Source organism: Neovison vison, chromosome 6 (assembly GCF_020171115.1).
Source record: "Neovison vison isolate M4711 chromosome 6, ASM_NN_V1, whole genome shotgun sequence".
NCBI lineage: Eukaryota > Metazoa > Chordata > Mammalia > Carnivora > Mustelidae > Neogale > Neogale vison.
In genome coordinates, this window is record NC_058096.1 from 26067592 (window position 1) to 26080717 (window position 13126).

General features: G+C 42.9%; 1 protein-coding gene and 1 pseudogene across 3 annotated transcripts in view; one reads left to right on the plus strand and one right to left on the minus strand.

Moving 5' to 3' along the window:
- Nucleotides 1–10475, minus strand: part of CXADR (CXADR Ig-like cell adhesion molecule) — a 56305-nt gene extending 45830 nt beyond the window's left edge. For all 3 annotated transcript variants that reach the window (XM_044251098.1, XM_044251097.1, XM_044251096.1), the window contains exon 1: nucleotides 10325–10475. In XM_044251098.1, coding sequence (XP_044107033.1) covers nucleotides 10325–10367 — 43 coding nt within the window. In that variant the 5' untranslated portion in view covers nucleotides 10368–10475. The remainder of the gene's footprint in view (nucleotides 1–10324) is intronic.
- LOC122910858 lies at nucleotides 6217–6357 on the plus strand (annotated as a pseudogene).
- Nucleotides 10476–13126: the final 2651 nt, after the last annotated feature.

A 13126-nucleotide genomic window follows, 5' to 3' on the forward strand; every position in this document is an offset into this window, starting at 1 on the left:
GTGAGGGAGCAGTGAGCCCAATGCAGGAATGAGAGGCTCAATCCCAGGAGGCTCACCCAGCCACCCAGGTGCCCCTGAAGGATTGTTTTCAAATGAGAAATGTGGCATATATTCTACTTCCTGATCAGGGTGAGATTAAACAGATGTTTCTGCTTTGTGAAAACTCTCTTACCTGTTTACTTGTAAATAATGCTTTCAACTTTGTGCTTCTCTATGTATGTCATACTTCAGAGAAAAGGTTTACTTTTCTTTAATTCTTAAAATTTTTTGAAGTAAACTCTACCCTCAAAATAGGGCTCAAACTCATGACCCTAAGATCAAGAGTTGCATGCTCTACCCACTGAACCAGCCAGTGCTCCTAAAAGGTTTACTTTCAAAGAAATGTGAAAGAGCTGAAGGAGTTAGAGACAAAGGTTACTCCTGTTTTTGTTAAAAATATAATGTCCCAATGTTTTATAAATGGACTTTACAAAAAAAAAAAAAAAAAGTCTAGCCACATTTGGGACAATAAAGTCTCGCCAATGTACACAGTTGTATACCACAGTCCATGAGCAGGAGCAAAGAAACTGGCCTGTAAGATAAATCCATGTCTGAGACAGAACTGAGCTCTGACCAGGGAACCCCGGAAGATATTCTGGTTTTTAAGTAACCAGAAGAGGGGTAGAGGGTGGTGAGGCCCAAAGGTCCCTGCTCATAAAAACCTCAGGTTCTCTTCCTTTAATTAACATGGAATAGTAAAAGTAACTGGCAAAAAGCAAAGCTAACACACATACACAAAACAAAACTCAGGAAAAGTGTCTTATAAAGATGAGATCACAGAAAATTAGAAAGCAAAGAAATAGATAAAAGAGCAAAATGAGTAAATATTACCTGCTTATGGAAAATTCTGAAGGTAATAAAGAAAGGGTTGATTACAATAAGAAAATCACCCCTGTTGTAAGCATGTCTAACTTGACTGCCTCAGTCTCCCAGTAATTTCTTTCTAATATCCCAAAGTGAATTCAAATTTCCCTAGCAACCATCAACAGGGGCCAGTCTGTCCTTATTTTCTACCTTCCCATAAATGCATTTATTTCCCTCAGAGGCAAATTAAAAATGTGATTTTTTTTGTGCATCTATTTCTTTTTTCTCCCTCACACCTATAATGTAAATGTATAGAGCTTGTATAAAGGCAACTGACATAATTTTGTACATAATAACAAATGATCTGATAATTCAAGAAACTAAGAAACAAGAGACCGTATTTAACTTGTTACCAACAGGAATACTGTGTAATACAAATAATTATAATTATCTCGTGAGCACATCACACTCATGACTTTGTAGTTAGTAGGATGTTCAGAGATTAGATATGTTAGAAGGTGACTGGAACTAAAGCCCCAATTTCTAGACTTCTGCTGACCAAAAGGTTAGCTGCAGCCACACATGGTTACTGAGCACTTAACATGGCTAACCAGACTTAGTATGAGGGAAAAAAATTTAATCTTATTAATGTTTCATTTGATCACATATAGAAATGATATTTTGTATATACTGGGCTAAACAAAATATTCTTTAAGAACTATAATGTCTCACAACTCTAGACTCAAATATTTCTACAAGGTACAACCTGCTGGGGCTGAGGAGCCCAAGATCTCCAATTCCATCTACACCCCATCACCCCGGGGTGCCTGGGTGGCTCAGTGGTTAAGTACCTGCTTTTGGCTTAGGTCCTGGGATCGAGCCCCACACTGGGCTCTGCTTGGCAGGAAGCCTGCTTCATCCTCTTCCACTGCCCGTGCTTGTGTTCCCTAATTCCTATAAATGATAGTAATACAAAATCTCCTTCCTACCCAGAGGCTGTCAGAAGAGCAGATTCAAATGCGGCACTTATAAAATAAGTTACATCGGGGCACCTGCATGGCTCAGTCTATTAAGCATCTGACTGTTGGTTTCAGCTACCATCATGATCTCAGCAGGGAAGTTGGCTTGTCCCCTGGCTAGTCTCCCACCACTTGAGGGCTTCCCCCTCCACCCCATGCAAATTACATCGTAACAACTGTGCATTTTGGTTCACTGTGATGATCTAGATTTAGTGACTGCAACATGTTTATAGTACTGATTCAAATTCCATCGCTGATGAAGTTATATAAATAATGCATATATTGATACTTTTGGCAAAATACAAATTTAAAACTTGTATAATGTTCTTGAGTTTTTTGGAAACTATATATATATGTTATATATATGTTAAGGGGGATACACACACACACACACATATGTTAAGGGGGAAAAAGGTACAATTCACTTTTCTAGCCAAGAGTTACCAGGTTCATTCGAAAAGTATCAGATTTCACATTGTACAACCAAGTAATTCCTCCCAATTCTTACTGTACAACAACCCAGGGCACCAACTCTCAAAAGTTTTTGTCTGGCCCATCAGGGAAAACCCCCATGGGAATCATCTGGTATTCAAGAGTTCAAAGCTCTGTTCACTGGGGAATCCAAGTGAGACTGAAAGTCAGCTACAGTCCTCTAACAATTCAACAGAGATGTGGCTGAATTTGGTTCACTCTGAGTGTTTCTTGAGATTCCTTGAGAGCATGTGATCTGTGCAGCCAAACTACCGGTCCTCTGGAGAAACATTTAAAACTCACTCAGAACATACACTTACACTATGGGATGGTGAAAAAGTAACCAAAATTGGTTACCTGTAATCGAAGTTTGTTTTTATTTCTTGCAAGTAAATGAAATCAAAGTCATTCCCATTCCAACTTGTAAAATGCCTTTGAATAATGAAAGTGATTTAATAGTTTCAAAGGAAATTTGCATTGTCTCAGTTAACCAATTAACACTGGTTAATTTGACTGTTAATCCTTTTTCTCACCAACTATCAAAAGACACACTAAACCATGCCATTGATCTCACACCTACCCTAAAAATAGACTGTTATTATCTTCCTCCCTTAGCCTACCTTCTCTTTGTCAACAGGACAGGCCACAGTCTTCTCTTCTACAGCACACTGCCAATTAAAATACACTGCAAATACTCCTGAGTCAAAGTTAAAGCCTTTAATGCTTAAACTCTAATTGGCTAACTCTTTATTAGAAACCTGGAAGAGTGAGTCAATGAGGCGAGGGAAGAAAGGTGACAGAAAAGGTCTGTGGGAGGACGCCTGGGTGGCTCAGATGGTTAAGCCTCTGCTTTCAGCTCAGGTCATGATCCTAGGGTAGAGTCCTGGGATCGAGTCACATCGGGCTCCCTGCTCGGCGGGGAGCCTGCTTCTCCTTCTCCCTCTACTGCTCCCCTTGCTTGTGCTCTCTCTCTCTTTCTCTGTCAAATAAATAAAATCTTAAAAAAAAGATTTTTTTTTTTAAATGAAAAGGCCTGTGGGAAAGCACAAAAGAGAAACTGTCTCTTTAAGTCACCATTTCACCACTGAATGTAAAAACATTTTCAGCTTCCTTTACATTTTTACACAGAGACAGTGATGGATTCAACAGAGTGAACAGACCACAAAGCAATGCCAATAATGGAGCCCCAAGAGATCATCAAACCAAACCATGAACTTCGAATCAGCTTCTGCAACAGATCACTTCATCATGCTGGGGTGACGTTTTCCCAACTCCCTCCCATTCTACAATTCGTCATTTCAGCCCCCCAAAAGAGTTGGGTAGAAAATAAGATAGGGAACCAGCAACAGAAAAGGTTACTGCTTTTTACTGAAACATAGCACACTCTTAACAGAAACCAATCTAATTCCAATACCAATCTAACAATTATTCTAGAATATTAGTTTTCTTTAAAAAAAATAGTAGATGGATGAAAAACAATAGGATAAAGTCATAAGTTCATTTTCCTTAGATAATTTTTAATTATGTCTGGGTTACTTTATCATTTTAAAGTCCACATCCATTCCCTGTTGGCCTCTGAATGAACAAATGAACCAAATTAAAAGTTCCCAGTAACAATTCTTGCCTTTATTTAATTACACCTGATAATGATTTGTACCTAAGAGAGGACAGACAGAAACAAGGGGACTGGGAGAACAGGCTGCGACAGGAAATTAAAATGAGACTGACTGTAACACGAATGCACTCCATTACTGAATGCAGAGCAAAGCTGACACAAACCCCAAACACCAAGCTGGTCTGGGCAGAATACTGAGCCCAGCCCTGCTCACCTCTTCCATAATGTACCTATTCTTTTTTGTTGTTGCTGTTGTGATGTACCTAGTCTTGACCTTCAAATGCTCTTTCCCTCTGGGTCTTTTCCTCAAGTCAATATACATCAATTCCTGTCTGGAACACTTTCCCCATTTATATCATTAACAGGCACTGTGCACACACTGCGAACAAAATAAGGAATAAACAGATAATCCCTGACACATCATGAAATGTACAGCCTGTTGAGGAAAAACAATTATAATAAAGGCCCACTTGATAACCGTTAGAACACGCTCCAGTAATGTAATATGTTCAGAGCGGGGAAAATTCACTTATCAGATGCCAACAAAGCGATTTCAACCATCTTAAGAGCTGCTGGCACAACCCGGGCTCTAGGTGGTGGCTGGAGGGATACAAGCGACTCAGAAACTGATGGATGTAAGCCGATGAGAGGAATAGGAAGGTAGGGTGCCCGTATTTCTGCCTGGGCATTTTGATGGCTGAAAAAGCCACCTAATGGGAGGGAGCAGTGCTTACGTAGACAGGTTCAACTGGAGGCGCCTGTGGGCAGTCTAAGCAGGGGATGCTAAGTGGGGGTTTCAAATGATGGGGAGAAGCTTGGTAGACAGACTAGAAATAGACTGGAAGCTGTCAAGACATAAATGCTAACTGAAGCCATAACTTGAGGAACCCCAACATTTAAGGTGCAAGGAGGAGAAAAATGAAAAAGTAAGGTTCTGGGTCTGGTGGCTGTAAGTTACAGGAGTCCCTCTCTGCTGGCTTCTACCTTTATCCCCTCGGTCTGCTACTGTACCTTGGGATGAAAGTCATATATGCAACGCTTCACTGTCAAGCCAACTGCAAATGCTAGTATGTTTTTCTTTCTTTACTTACCCGATGCCCGCTCTTTTTAATCTATGAAAATCTAGCTTCACCCACTACGGAAACCATCTTCCCTGTGGAATTCAGAACTTCCTGAATGTTCCCAGTAATTTCCTAATCGTAAGTCCTATTGACTTCATTTTTGCACCAGTTTCTGGGACACCCTCCTCCCACAGTCGTCTTACATCCCCCACACTTCCCACTGTTCCCATTGGTGTGCTCCAATGTCACCTTGCACCACCTCCCTAGTCCCACTCGCTTGTCCAGGCTAACCCGACACAGATGGTACTTCTCAGCAGCGATTCTCAATTCTCTACCACCAATCTGTCTTTCCCAAGATCCTGACCTTTGTTTCAATTTTCCTACAAGACACTTTTTTTTTTTATACTTCCATTCCCCTCAGATGCCTCGAACACCACCTGTCCAAACTCAAACTTGCTGGTTGTTCCCTCTAAAACGTTCCTCTTTTTTTCCTCTGTAGGTCAGTGACTTCCCCATTCACTCAAAGCCAGGAATCCTACTGCTTCTCTCCAACGAATTTCTTGCAACTAACCAGATATCAGGCTTCAGTGCATTTCTCTCAAAACAACTTTTTAGATCAGAGAGGAGGCCCAACACCACTGTTTTTCCATAGGGGCTGCTTCTGTGTACACCATCCTAGACAGCTTCCTGTGTTAGCGTTGGACTCATTGTTTCCACCTGCCTCCAGGACTGCTGCCGAATTCATCATTTAAGCGAATAATCTCAGCGTATAATCTTACTTCTTTAATGGCTCCACAAGCTTTTCAGTGCCACCACGGAGAGTAGTATAACTTGACAAATGTCAATCATCTTTCATCTCCTACTAAGCTCTTGGCACAGCCTTGGAGCTTCACTCACCTAGAGTGTGGTCAGCAGTGTCATGATGAGGAACTTGCTAAAAAGCAGAATCTCGGGCCTCACCCAACTATCTTACGAGAATGATTCAGATACATCAAAAGTTTGAGAAGTGCTGGTTAGGTGCTTTAATGAACTGAATTTCTCACCTTGCATGACACATTCTACCCTTTTCAGATCTCCATGCCTTTGCAAAACCTGTATCATCTGCTGGATGTGTCCTATCAAAATTTGCACCTTGCTAAGTTCTATACTACTGTAAGGGTACCTCGCCCAGCACAGAACATAGTAAGCAATAAATACCTGAATGACTATCACTTCTCGGCCTTTTGGCTAAGATCAAGTGTAATACCTGAATGACTAAATCATGTAATCAATTAATTAATGGAAGAATTTGGCTCCAGACATGCAGGTTCTGAGGTATTAAAGTGCATTTAGATGAATGTGAATGTTAGGCAGTTGGAAATAGTGGCGCAGGATTCAAAGGAGAGGTGGGCTGAGCTGGCACCACTTGGAAGTCACGAACAACTATTTGGAGGTTATAGTAATGGATAAATGAGGCCACCCACATTTAAGATTGAGAGAAGAAGACTATGGGACAAATCATGGGGAAGGCTGGTATTTAAGGCACCTACTATGAATTTGATGAAGAGCAGGTTAGCAGGGTGGAAAGAACCAAAACAGGTATCAAGGAGCTCCGAAAAGATGAATGGATTTGCCAAAGGGTTACTGTTCTCTCTGGCAACTGAAGTGGAATAGAACAATGAGATCAAAGATAAAGCAAAAGCTTAGAACTTCTTTAGACTAACAACAGAATGAGACAAGGCAACTGGAATGACCACTGCCAAGGACCGTCTTTATCTGATGAGAGGGGAGAGAGAGCTGGAACTGATGACAGCTACAGCATCTGCACGGGCCTAGCGATTTAAAAAGCTGCAAACCTTCCGTCATAAGACATTTGCTCTCTGCCACATACCATAAGCTAACACTGGGACTATAATAAGAACACAAGTAATTTCCCTCAATGCCCCTCGTGCAATTAGATAAACTGAGTAACTGATGGACACCCCACAACAAATAGGGTAAGAAGCCATTATAAAGTGGCTTGCCTTGGAGGAGGGGCAGCTTTTTTTTTAGGTGGTTGGTATAATGGAAAAAATGTAGACAGTAAGAGAGGTATATGGAGGGGATCAAGTTCACATTTAATCTTCATATTTTTTATGCAAAGGAAGACTCCGGCAAGCAAAATGATAAAACATTTCACTCTGCTCCGTAATGACTCTGAGATGGTAGGAACCCTATTCTTGATACACAAAGCAACTGAGGCACACAGAAAGGACAGAGGCCTGCAGCCATCAAATGGCTAACAAGTAGTGGGAAGACAAGTACTTTTTTTTTTTAAAGATTTTATTTATTTATTTATTTGATAGACAGAGATCCCAACTAGTCAGAGAGGCAGGCAGGGAGAGAGAGGAGGAAGCAGGCTCCCAGCTGAGCAGAGAACCAGATGCGGGAATCGATCCCAGGACCCTGGGATCATGACCTGAGCTGAAGACAGAGGCTAGCTTCACTCATGTTGACAGTGTGTGAGAAACAACAGCACCCCGAACTTTAACAAGATCCTCAGGTGATGCTGATGCTGATACACGGGCCACATGAGTTTGTAACACCCGCCTAAGCCCTGGTTCCTTGTGTTATTGTAATAGTGTCTGAGAGCATGAACTAAGATTAAGAAAATAAAGGGCTAAAATGAAAGTCTTCAGTATTTGGCACATAGTCAAACCAACAGCAGGTTCTTACTACATGACAGATAACCAGTGATAGAAATTTAGGAGGTTGGGGCACCTGGGTGGCTCAGTGGGTTAAGCAGCAGCCTTCGGCTCAGGTCATGATCTCAGGGTCCTGGGATCGAGTCCCGCATCGGGCACTCTGCTCAGCAGGGAGCCTGCTTCCTCCTCTCTCTCTCTCTGCCTGCCTCTATGCCTACTTGTGATCTCTCTCTGTCAAGTAAATAAATAAAATCTTTAAAAAAAAAAAAAAAAAAAAGAAATTTAGGAGGTCAATTAGAGGTAATCAAAGAGGAAAATGGCTGTTTCAGAGGCAAAAATCGCAAATGGTAAGAGCAAGGATTAAGGAGGAAATCTGTGACCTTAGCAAATTAAGTTATATAACTACTCTGCACCTCAGTTTCCTCACATGTGCAACACGGATCATTACAATACATACCCTCCAAGATTGCTAGGTAGATGGAGTATATATAAAGCTCTTAACAGTGCCCTGGCATTTAATAACTGTTCAATCAAGGCTCTAATATTACTACCATTGCTACAGCTGTTCTACTACAGCCACTTTTGCTACTGGTAGTGTGACTTGATACTGGATAGGTAATAAAATACATCAAAAGGACTTCCACTAGCAACCAGAATATATGACAAAACTCTTTACAACCCATATGGAAACAGATCTAGAGAAAAAATAGCACTGCAATTTTTAATATGTAAGTCTCCTCCACTTTGTTTTGCCAAATGTAGAAGTCAATCATGTTACCACTCAAATCAAATTCATAGGAATGAATGCCTAAAATGGCAAGAGTTATCTGAAGAACTACTCAAAGCCATAGATCAATTACATAGCTTTTTGAGTTGTTCCCTAAGCTGGAAAACTGTACCTAAAAATAGTTGTTAAGCTAAAGACAACAGTGCTTTCACGAGAAGTTCACTATCCTAGTATACCGTTTATGAGTAGAATGACTCTGTATCAAAAATATCCTGTTGAGATTGCTCCTAACAAAGTGAGGTGTCCAGAAAAAAATGAAATCCACACAATTATCTGGAAATCCCCGGGGTGGGGGTTGGCATTGGGTGGGGGGGTGATCCTCTACATGTGTTATTCCACTTTTCTGCTCTAGATGTAGCTTCAAATATTTTTCCCAGAGAGAACATGCGTTACCCACTTCAACTTCAGTTTAGTCTTTGACAAAACAAAGGTGGGAATGTACCATGTAAACTGGTTACTCACCCTTCGTCCTTTCCAGAAGCATTACTTTGGAAATTTCACCCAAGTCTAAATGATATGTATCAAAAAGGTGGAGGTGGAGGTGGTGCTATATATTGAAGATTAGACTTGTTAATAGAATGTTGATCCCATGAGTAATGCTCACAGATGTGGCACCCAACAATGGAATTAACATTTCAACAGGAAGCAGAGAGCCATCCCAACAAAAAGGGCCACCCGCTCCTTTCCAACACTTCAAAAAAAAAAAAAAAAAAAAAAAAGTCCTTCCGGAGACTACACAGAGTATGCCTCCTGAGGGTCGCACCGTTGGATTTTTAAAAATTAGCCATTTGGTTCTAAACGTGACATATGCCTATCCTGACAAACAAGATCAGTTAGTTAAAACACTGCCATGAAAACTGATCTTTTTTTTTTTAAAGCGTCAAATGATTATGCCTTCTAATGGTCCACACATTTTTTTAAATGCCTATTTTTTCCCCTCCTGAGAGAGGCGCAGTCAAAAAATGTAGTTGGCGAATCCTTCAGGAATTACCCTGTATAAGTCATCCCCTCTTATCTTCGAAATGAATTAACTCATCATAAACGCAAACCGAGCTTACGATTTCCTCTTTGCACTTCGCTCCGGGACTGCAGAAATTACACGACTGCATTTCTACAGGAACCTAGTTTGGATTTCCAACCGTCTACTCCGTCGAGCCACCGTCTAGTTAACAGCTTGTGCTTGGCCTCGCCTCTTAGAGATGAAGAATGCTCAAGCGACGACTGTTCGTCTCGTGCTTGGGCTCGCCTCTTCTAGGAGACCAAGAATGCTCAAGCTACTGTTCCTTCAGCGCCTCTTTCCTAGAGATCGCTCGGACGCACGGCGGCACTGAAAAGCTCAGTGTCTATTTAATCATGGCGTTTGTAATTCAGCCTCCCCGCCTGGACTGCTCAACACCTGGGAAGTCGCAGCCCTAGGCTCCTGAAATCGAGTAACCCCGCGCGGACTCGACACGAGCGATCAAGAGAAAGGGCAAGAGCAAATAAAGCAAAGCTCGCACCCGCAGCGAAGAATGGTCCGGGAAAGACGCCGGGCGCACCCGGCACGCCGCGCCCGGGGAGCCCCTCCACCGCCGCCCCTCAATCACCGGGATCGGTCCCTACTACCCCCAGCTCCCCCCGCCCCCGCACCTCACGCCCCCGCACGGCTCCATTCCGAGGCGTTCCACCTTCCCGGCTCGCGCGCCGGGCTCCGCAAAACCACCCCGGTGCAATACCGCCCGCACAGCCACCACTGCCGCAGCGCCCCCAAATCGCACCCGTCCCCTCCCCCACGCCTCATTGTTCCCGGGTGGCCGCAGGCAGAGAGCGCCCCAGGGCGGTGCCGGCAATAGGAACCCTTGGAACCAAATTGCCCCCCTACTCACCCGCGACTCCGCACAAGAGGACCAAGCGCAGCAGAAGCGCCATGGTGGCGGCCCGGCCGTGGGCGGTGACTGAAGGTAGGCGGCTCTCACCCGGGGTCTCAGTCAGCCGGTGCCTGCGCGCTCCCGACTGGCTGGCGGCGGCGGCACCTCAGCACCCCCGTCCCACCCCACCCTCGCTTGGCAGGTGAAACACGTCACTTCCGGTAGTGACTGAGCCCCGCGGCGCGCGCCGGCTCCGCCAGGAGCGTGGGGTTGCCACGGCAACCAGCGCGGGCTGCCCTAGGGATCCTCCGGAGTAGGAAGCTTCCCGCGCCAGCTGCGCTCCGCGTTGCGGTGAGCGGGTAGCCCTTCGCCCCAAGCAAGAGCCAGGGTCCCTGCTTCAGTGCCTTCAGTCAAATCCGGGTTTGTGCACTAGGGTCGGGCCAGCCCCTCTCCCCAAACAACTGACACCGCGGTCGCGCCCTTGCTCCAGGGTGCGGCACGGGACAATACTCGCCCGCCTGCCCTGGGATCCTGAAGCGCGGCGAATACGGGTGGCCTGGCGCGCACTCACCCGGCTCTCCCCTCGCGGTAGTAGAGAATGCGGGGTAGGGGTGGGTGCTTAGTTTCCAGCCAAGCGTCCCACCTTCGGCGGTTTGCTGCGAGGTCTCCCACCTAAGGCTCTGGGGAAAGCGAACTGATCAGCGCCGCCTCCGCTCCATGCCCCCCGCCCCCCGCCCCGCATTTCCTCCCTTTTCATTAAGTTGGTGGGCTGCTGTGGAAGGCTCCAGAAGGCTTTTCCCCATCACCAGTAATGACTGAACCCCTAGACTGCAGCTTCGGGTTTGGGAAATGCCTGGGCTAGCTTTTTGACCCTTTGTATTCAAAGGTTATTGTCGCCCTAACATTGGCCATCAAGGACCAGTGAGCTTTAAAAGTGGGGTTTAGGGGTGGTTGAAGGCTGGAAGAGGTATTGGGAGGACCTGGGAACTAGAGATTTTGGATCGCCTCATCAGCCTACAGTGTCACTTCCTGGTATCTTCCATACTCTTTCTTGTGTCATTTGCATTCTTGGTCGCTCTTTGCAGATAACATTTATTTATAACTGCTGATAGACTTTGGTGTTCTGGACAGTTCCATATCAGGAGTGAATTAGAGGAGAGAAGCAGTGTGGTGCAGTGGGTAAGTTCTTGGGTCCCGGAATGGTACGGTTAACTGGGCAAGTAATTTGGAAATACACCTTGCTATGAAAACTAGGTAAGATAATGCACAAAAGAATTTTGGCACTGTGCCTGGCGCAGAGTAAATACTAAGTTGAGTGGTAGCTAATAAAAGAGTGTTATTGGGAATATTCTTGTTATTTACTGAACCAGCAAAGGAAAGTAAATCGGTTATTAGTAAGACCAAAGTCTCTCAACTGAAATTTAGCCTGGTGGTCTGCTATCCTGACCGCACCTTAAAATTACCTACAGGGGTGCCTTGTTGGCTCAGTCAGTGGAGGGTCGGACTGTTGATATCTGGGTGGGAGTTTGAGCCCCATCTTGGGTATAGAGATTACTTAAAAATAAAATCTTTCTAAAATATTAAAATTATCTAGAGGACTTTTGCAAAATACCAGTATCTGAACTCCCACTCCAGGAATCCTGATTTAACTTGTCTCCAATGGAATCCTGACTGATCTAAGGAGGGTCCAGAGTAATGCTAGGTATTTCCTATTAAGGAAACAAAAATTCTCCTGGATATAACTAAAGGTATAAAATATTTAGAACTTAAATTTTTACTCAACACATTATATTTCATGAAATTAGACAAAGGTAAGTATTAAAGTTATTCATATCTATTTCAGACTGTTACATAATATTTTTCTACTATTAATCACTTAAAAGCAGCACACATTTATTGTAAGTGTCTCCTCTAGGAGAAATTAAACTCAACCTTCATGGGTTATCTCAACCACTTACTACAGGAAATCTTTTGAAATTATTCAGAAGGATTTTTATCTTAATCCCTTTGCTTGTAGTACTTTTTTTTTTTTTTTTTTTTTTTTGCAATCCTTAGCTTTTGCTTCCTTCTGTGGTAGGCATTTTCATACCTATCAATCACTTACCTTACTCTCAATATTTCTGGAAGGCCAAAAAGGCACATTATTCATCTTTGTCACTCTTGGAAACCAACTTTAGTAGGTTCTCTAGTATTTGTTGAACTGAATATATTCAATTCATATATGATATATTGACATATTACTAAAAAGCGTTTAATATGTATACAATAACAAATCATTGCATCTTGGTATATCTCTTTAGGATATACTTTTAAAAATGTAAATTCTACAAAATTAATGTTTTATACCTCATTAGATTACCGAACACAAATTTTTCCAACTGTATCATCTCCAAGATTTAAGTAACTTTGAAAGGAGCAATTTATCTTCTTTGGGAAAGTAATTCTTTATACAATTATATTAAAGTTAGATTTGGGTTTATTAAAGCTGGGGCAAAAAGAAAAAAAAATAAATGGAGTCATCTTTAGATTTTGGTTTGTAACTACATTATTTTGTATAAACAGCAGCTAAAATTATGCAAATTTCTGAAACTCCTTAATGATACCTTAAAAAGCCTTTGTGACTATAGTTAGCTTGGAAATTAAGTCTCCTGAAAGCTATAATGAAATAATCCCATTAATTCTGGATCCTGCAAGTTGATTGATATTTTTAAACCAAGCTAACAGTAGTGCACAGCCTTTAAATGAATTGTCCTATCTTAGTAAAGTACCAAGCACTCCACATTGTATAGCTTCTAAACCAGCAGAAAGGTGATTCTTGGT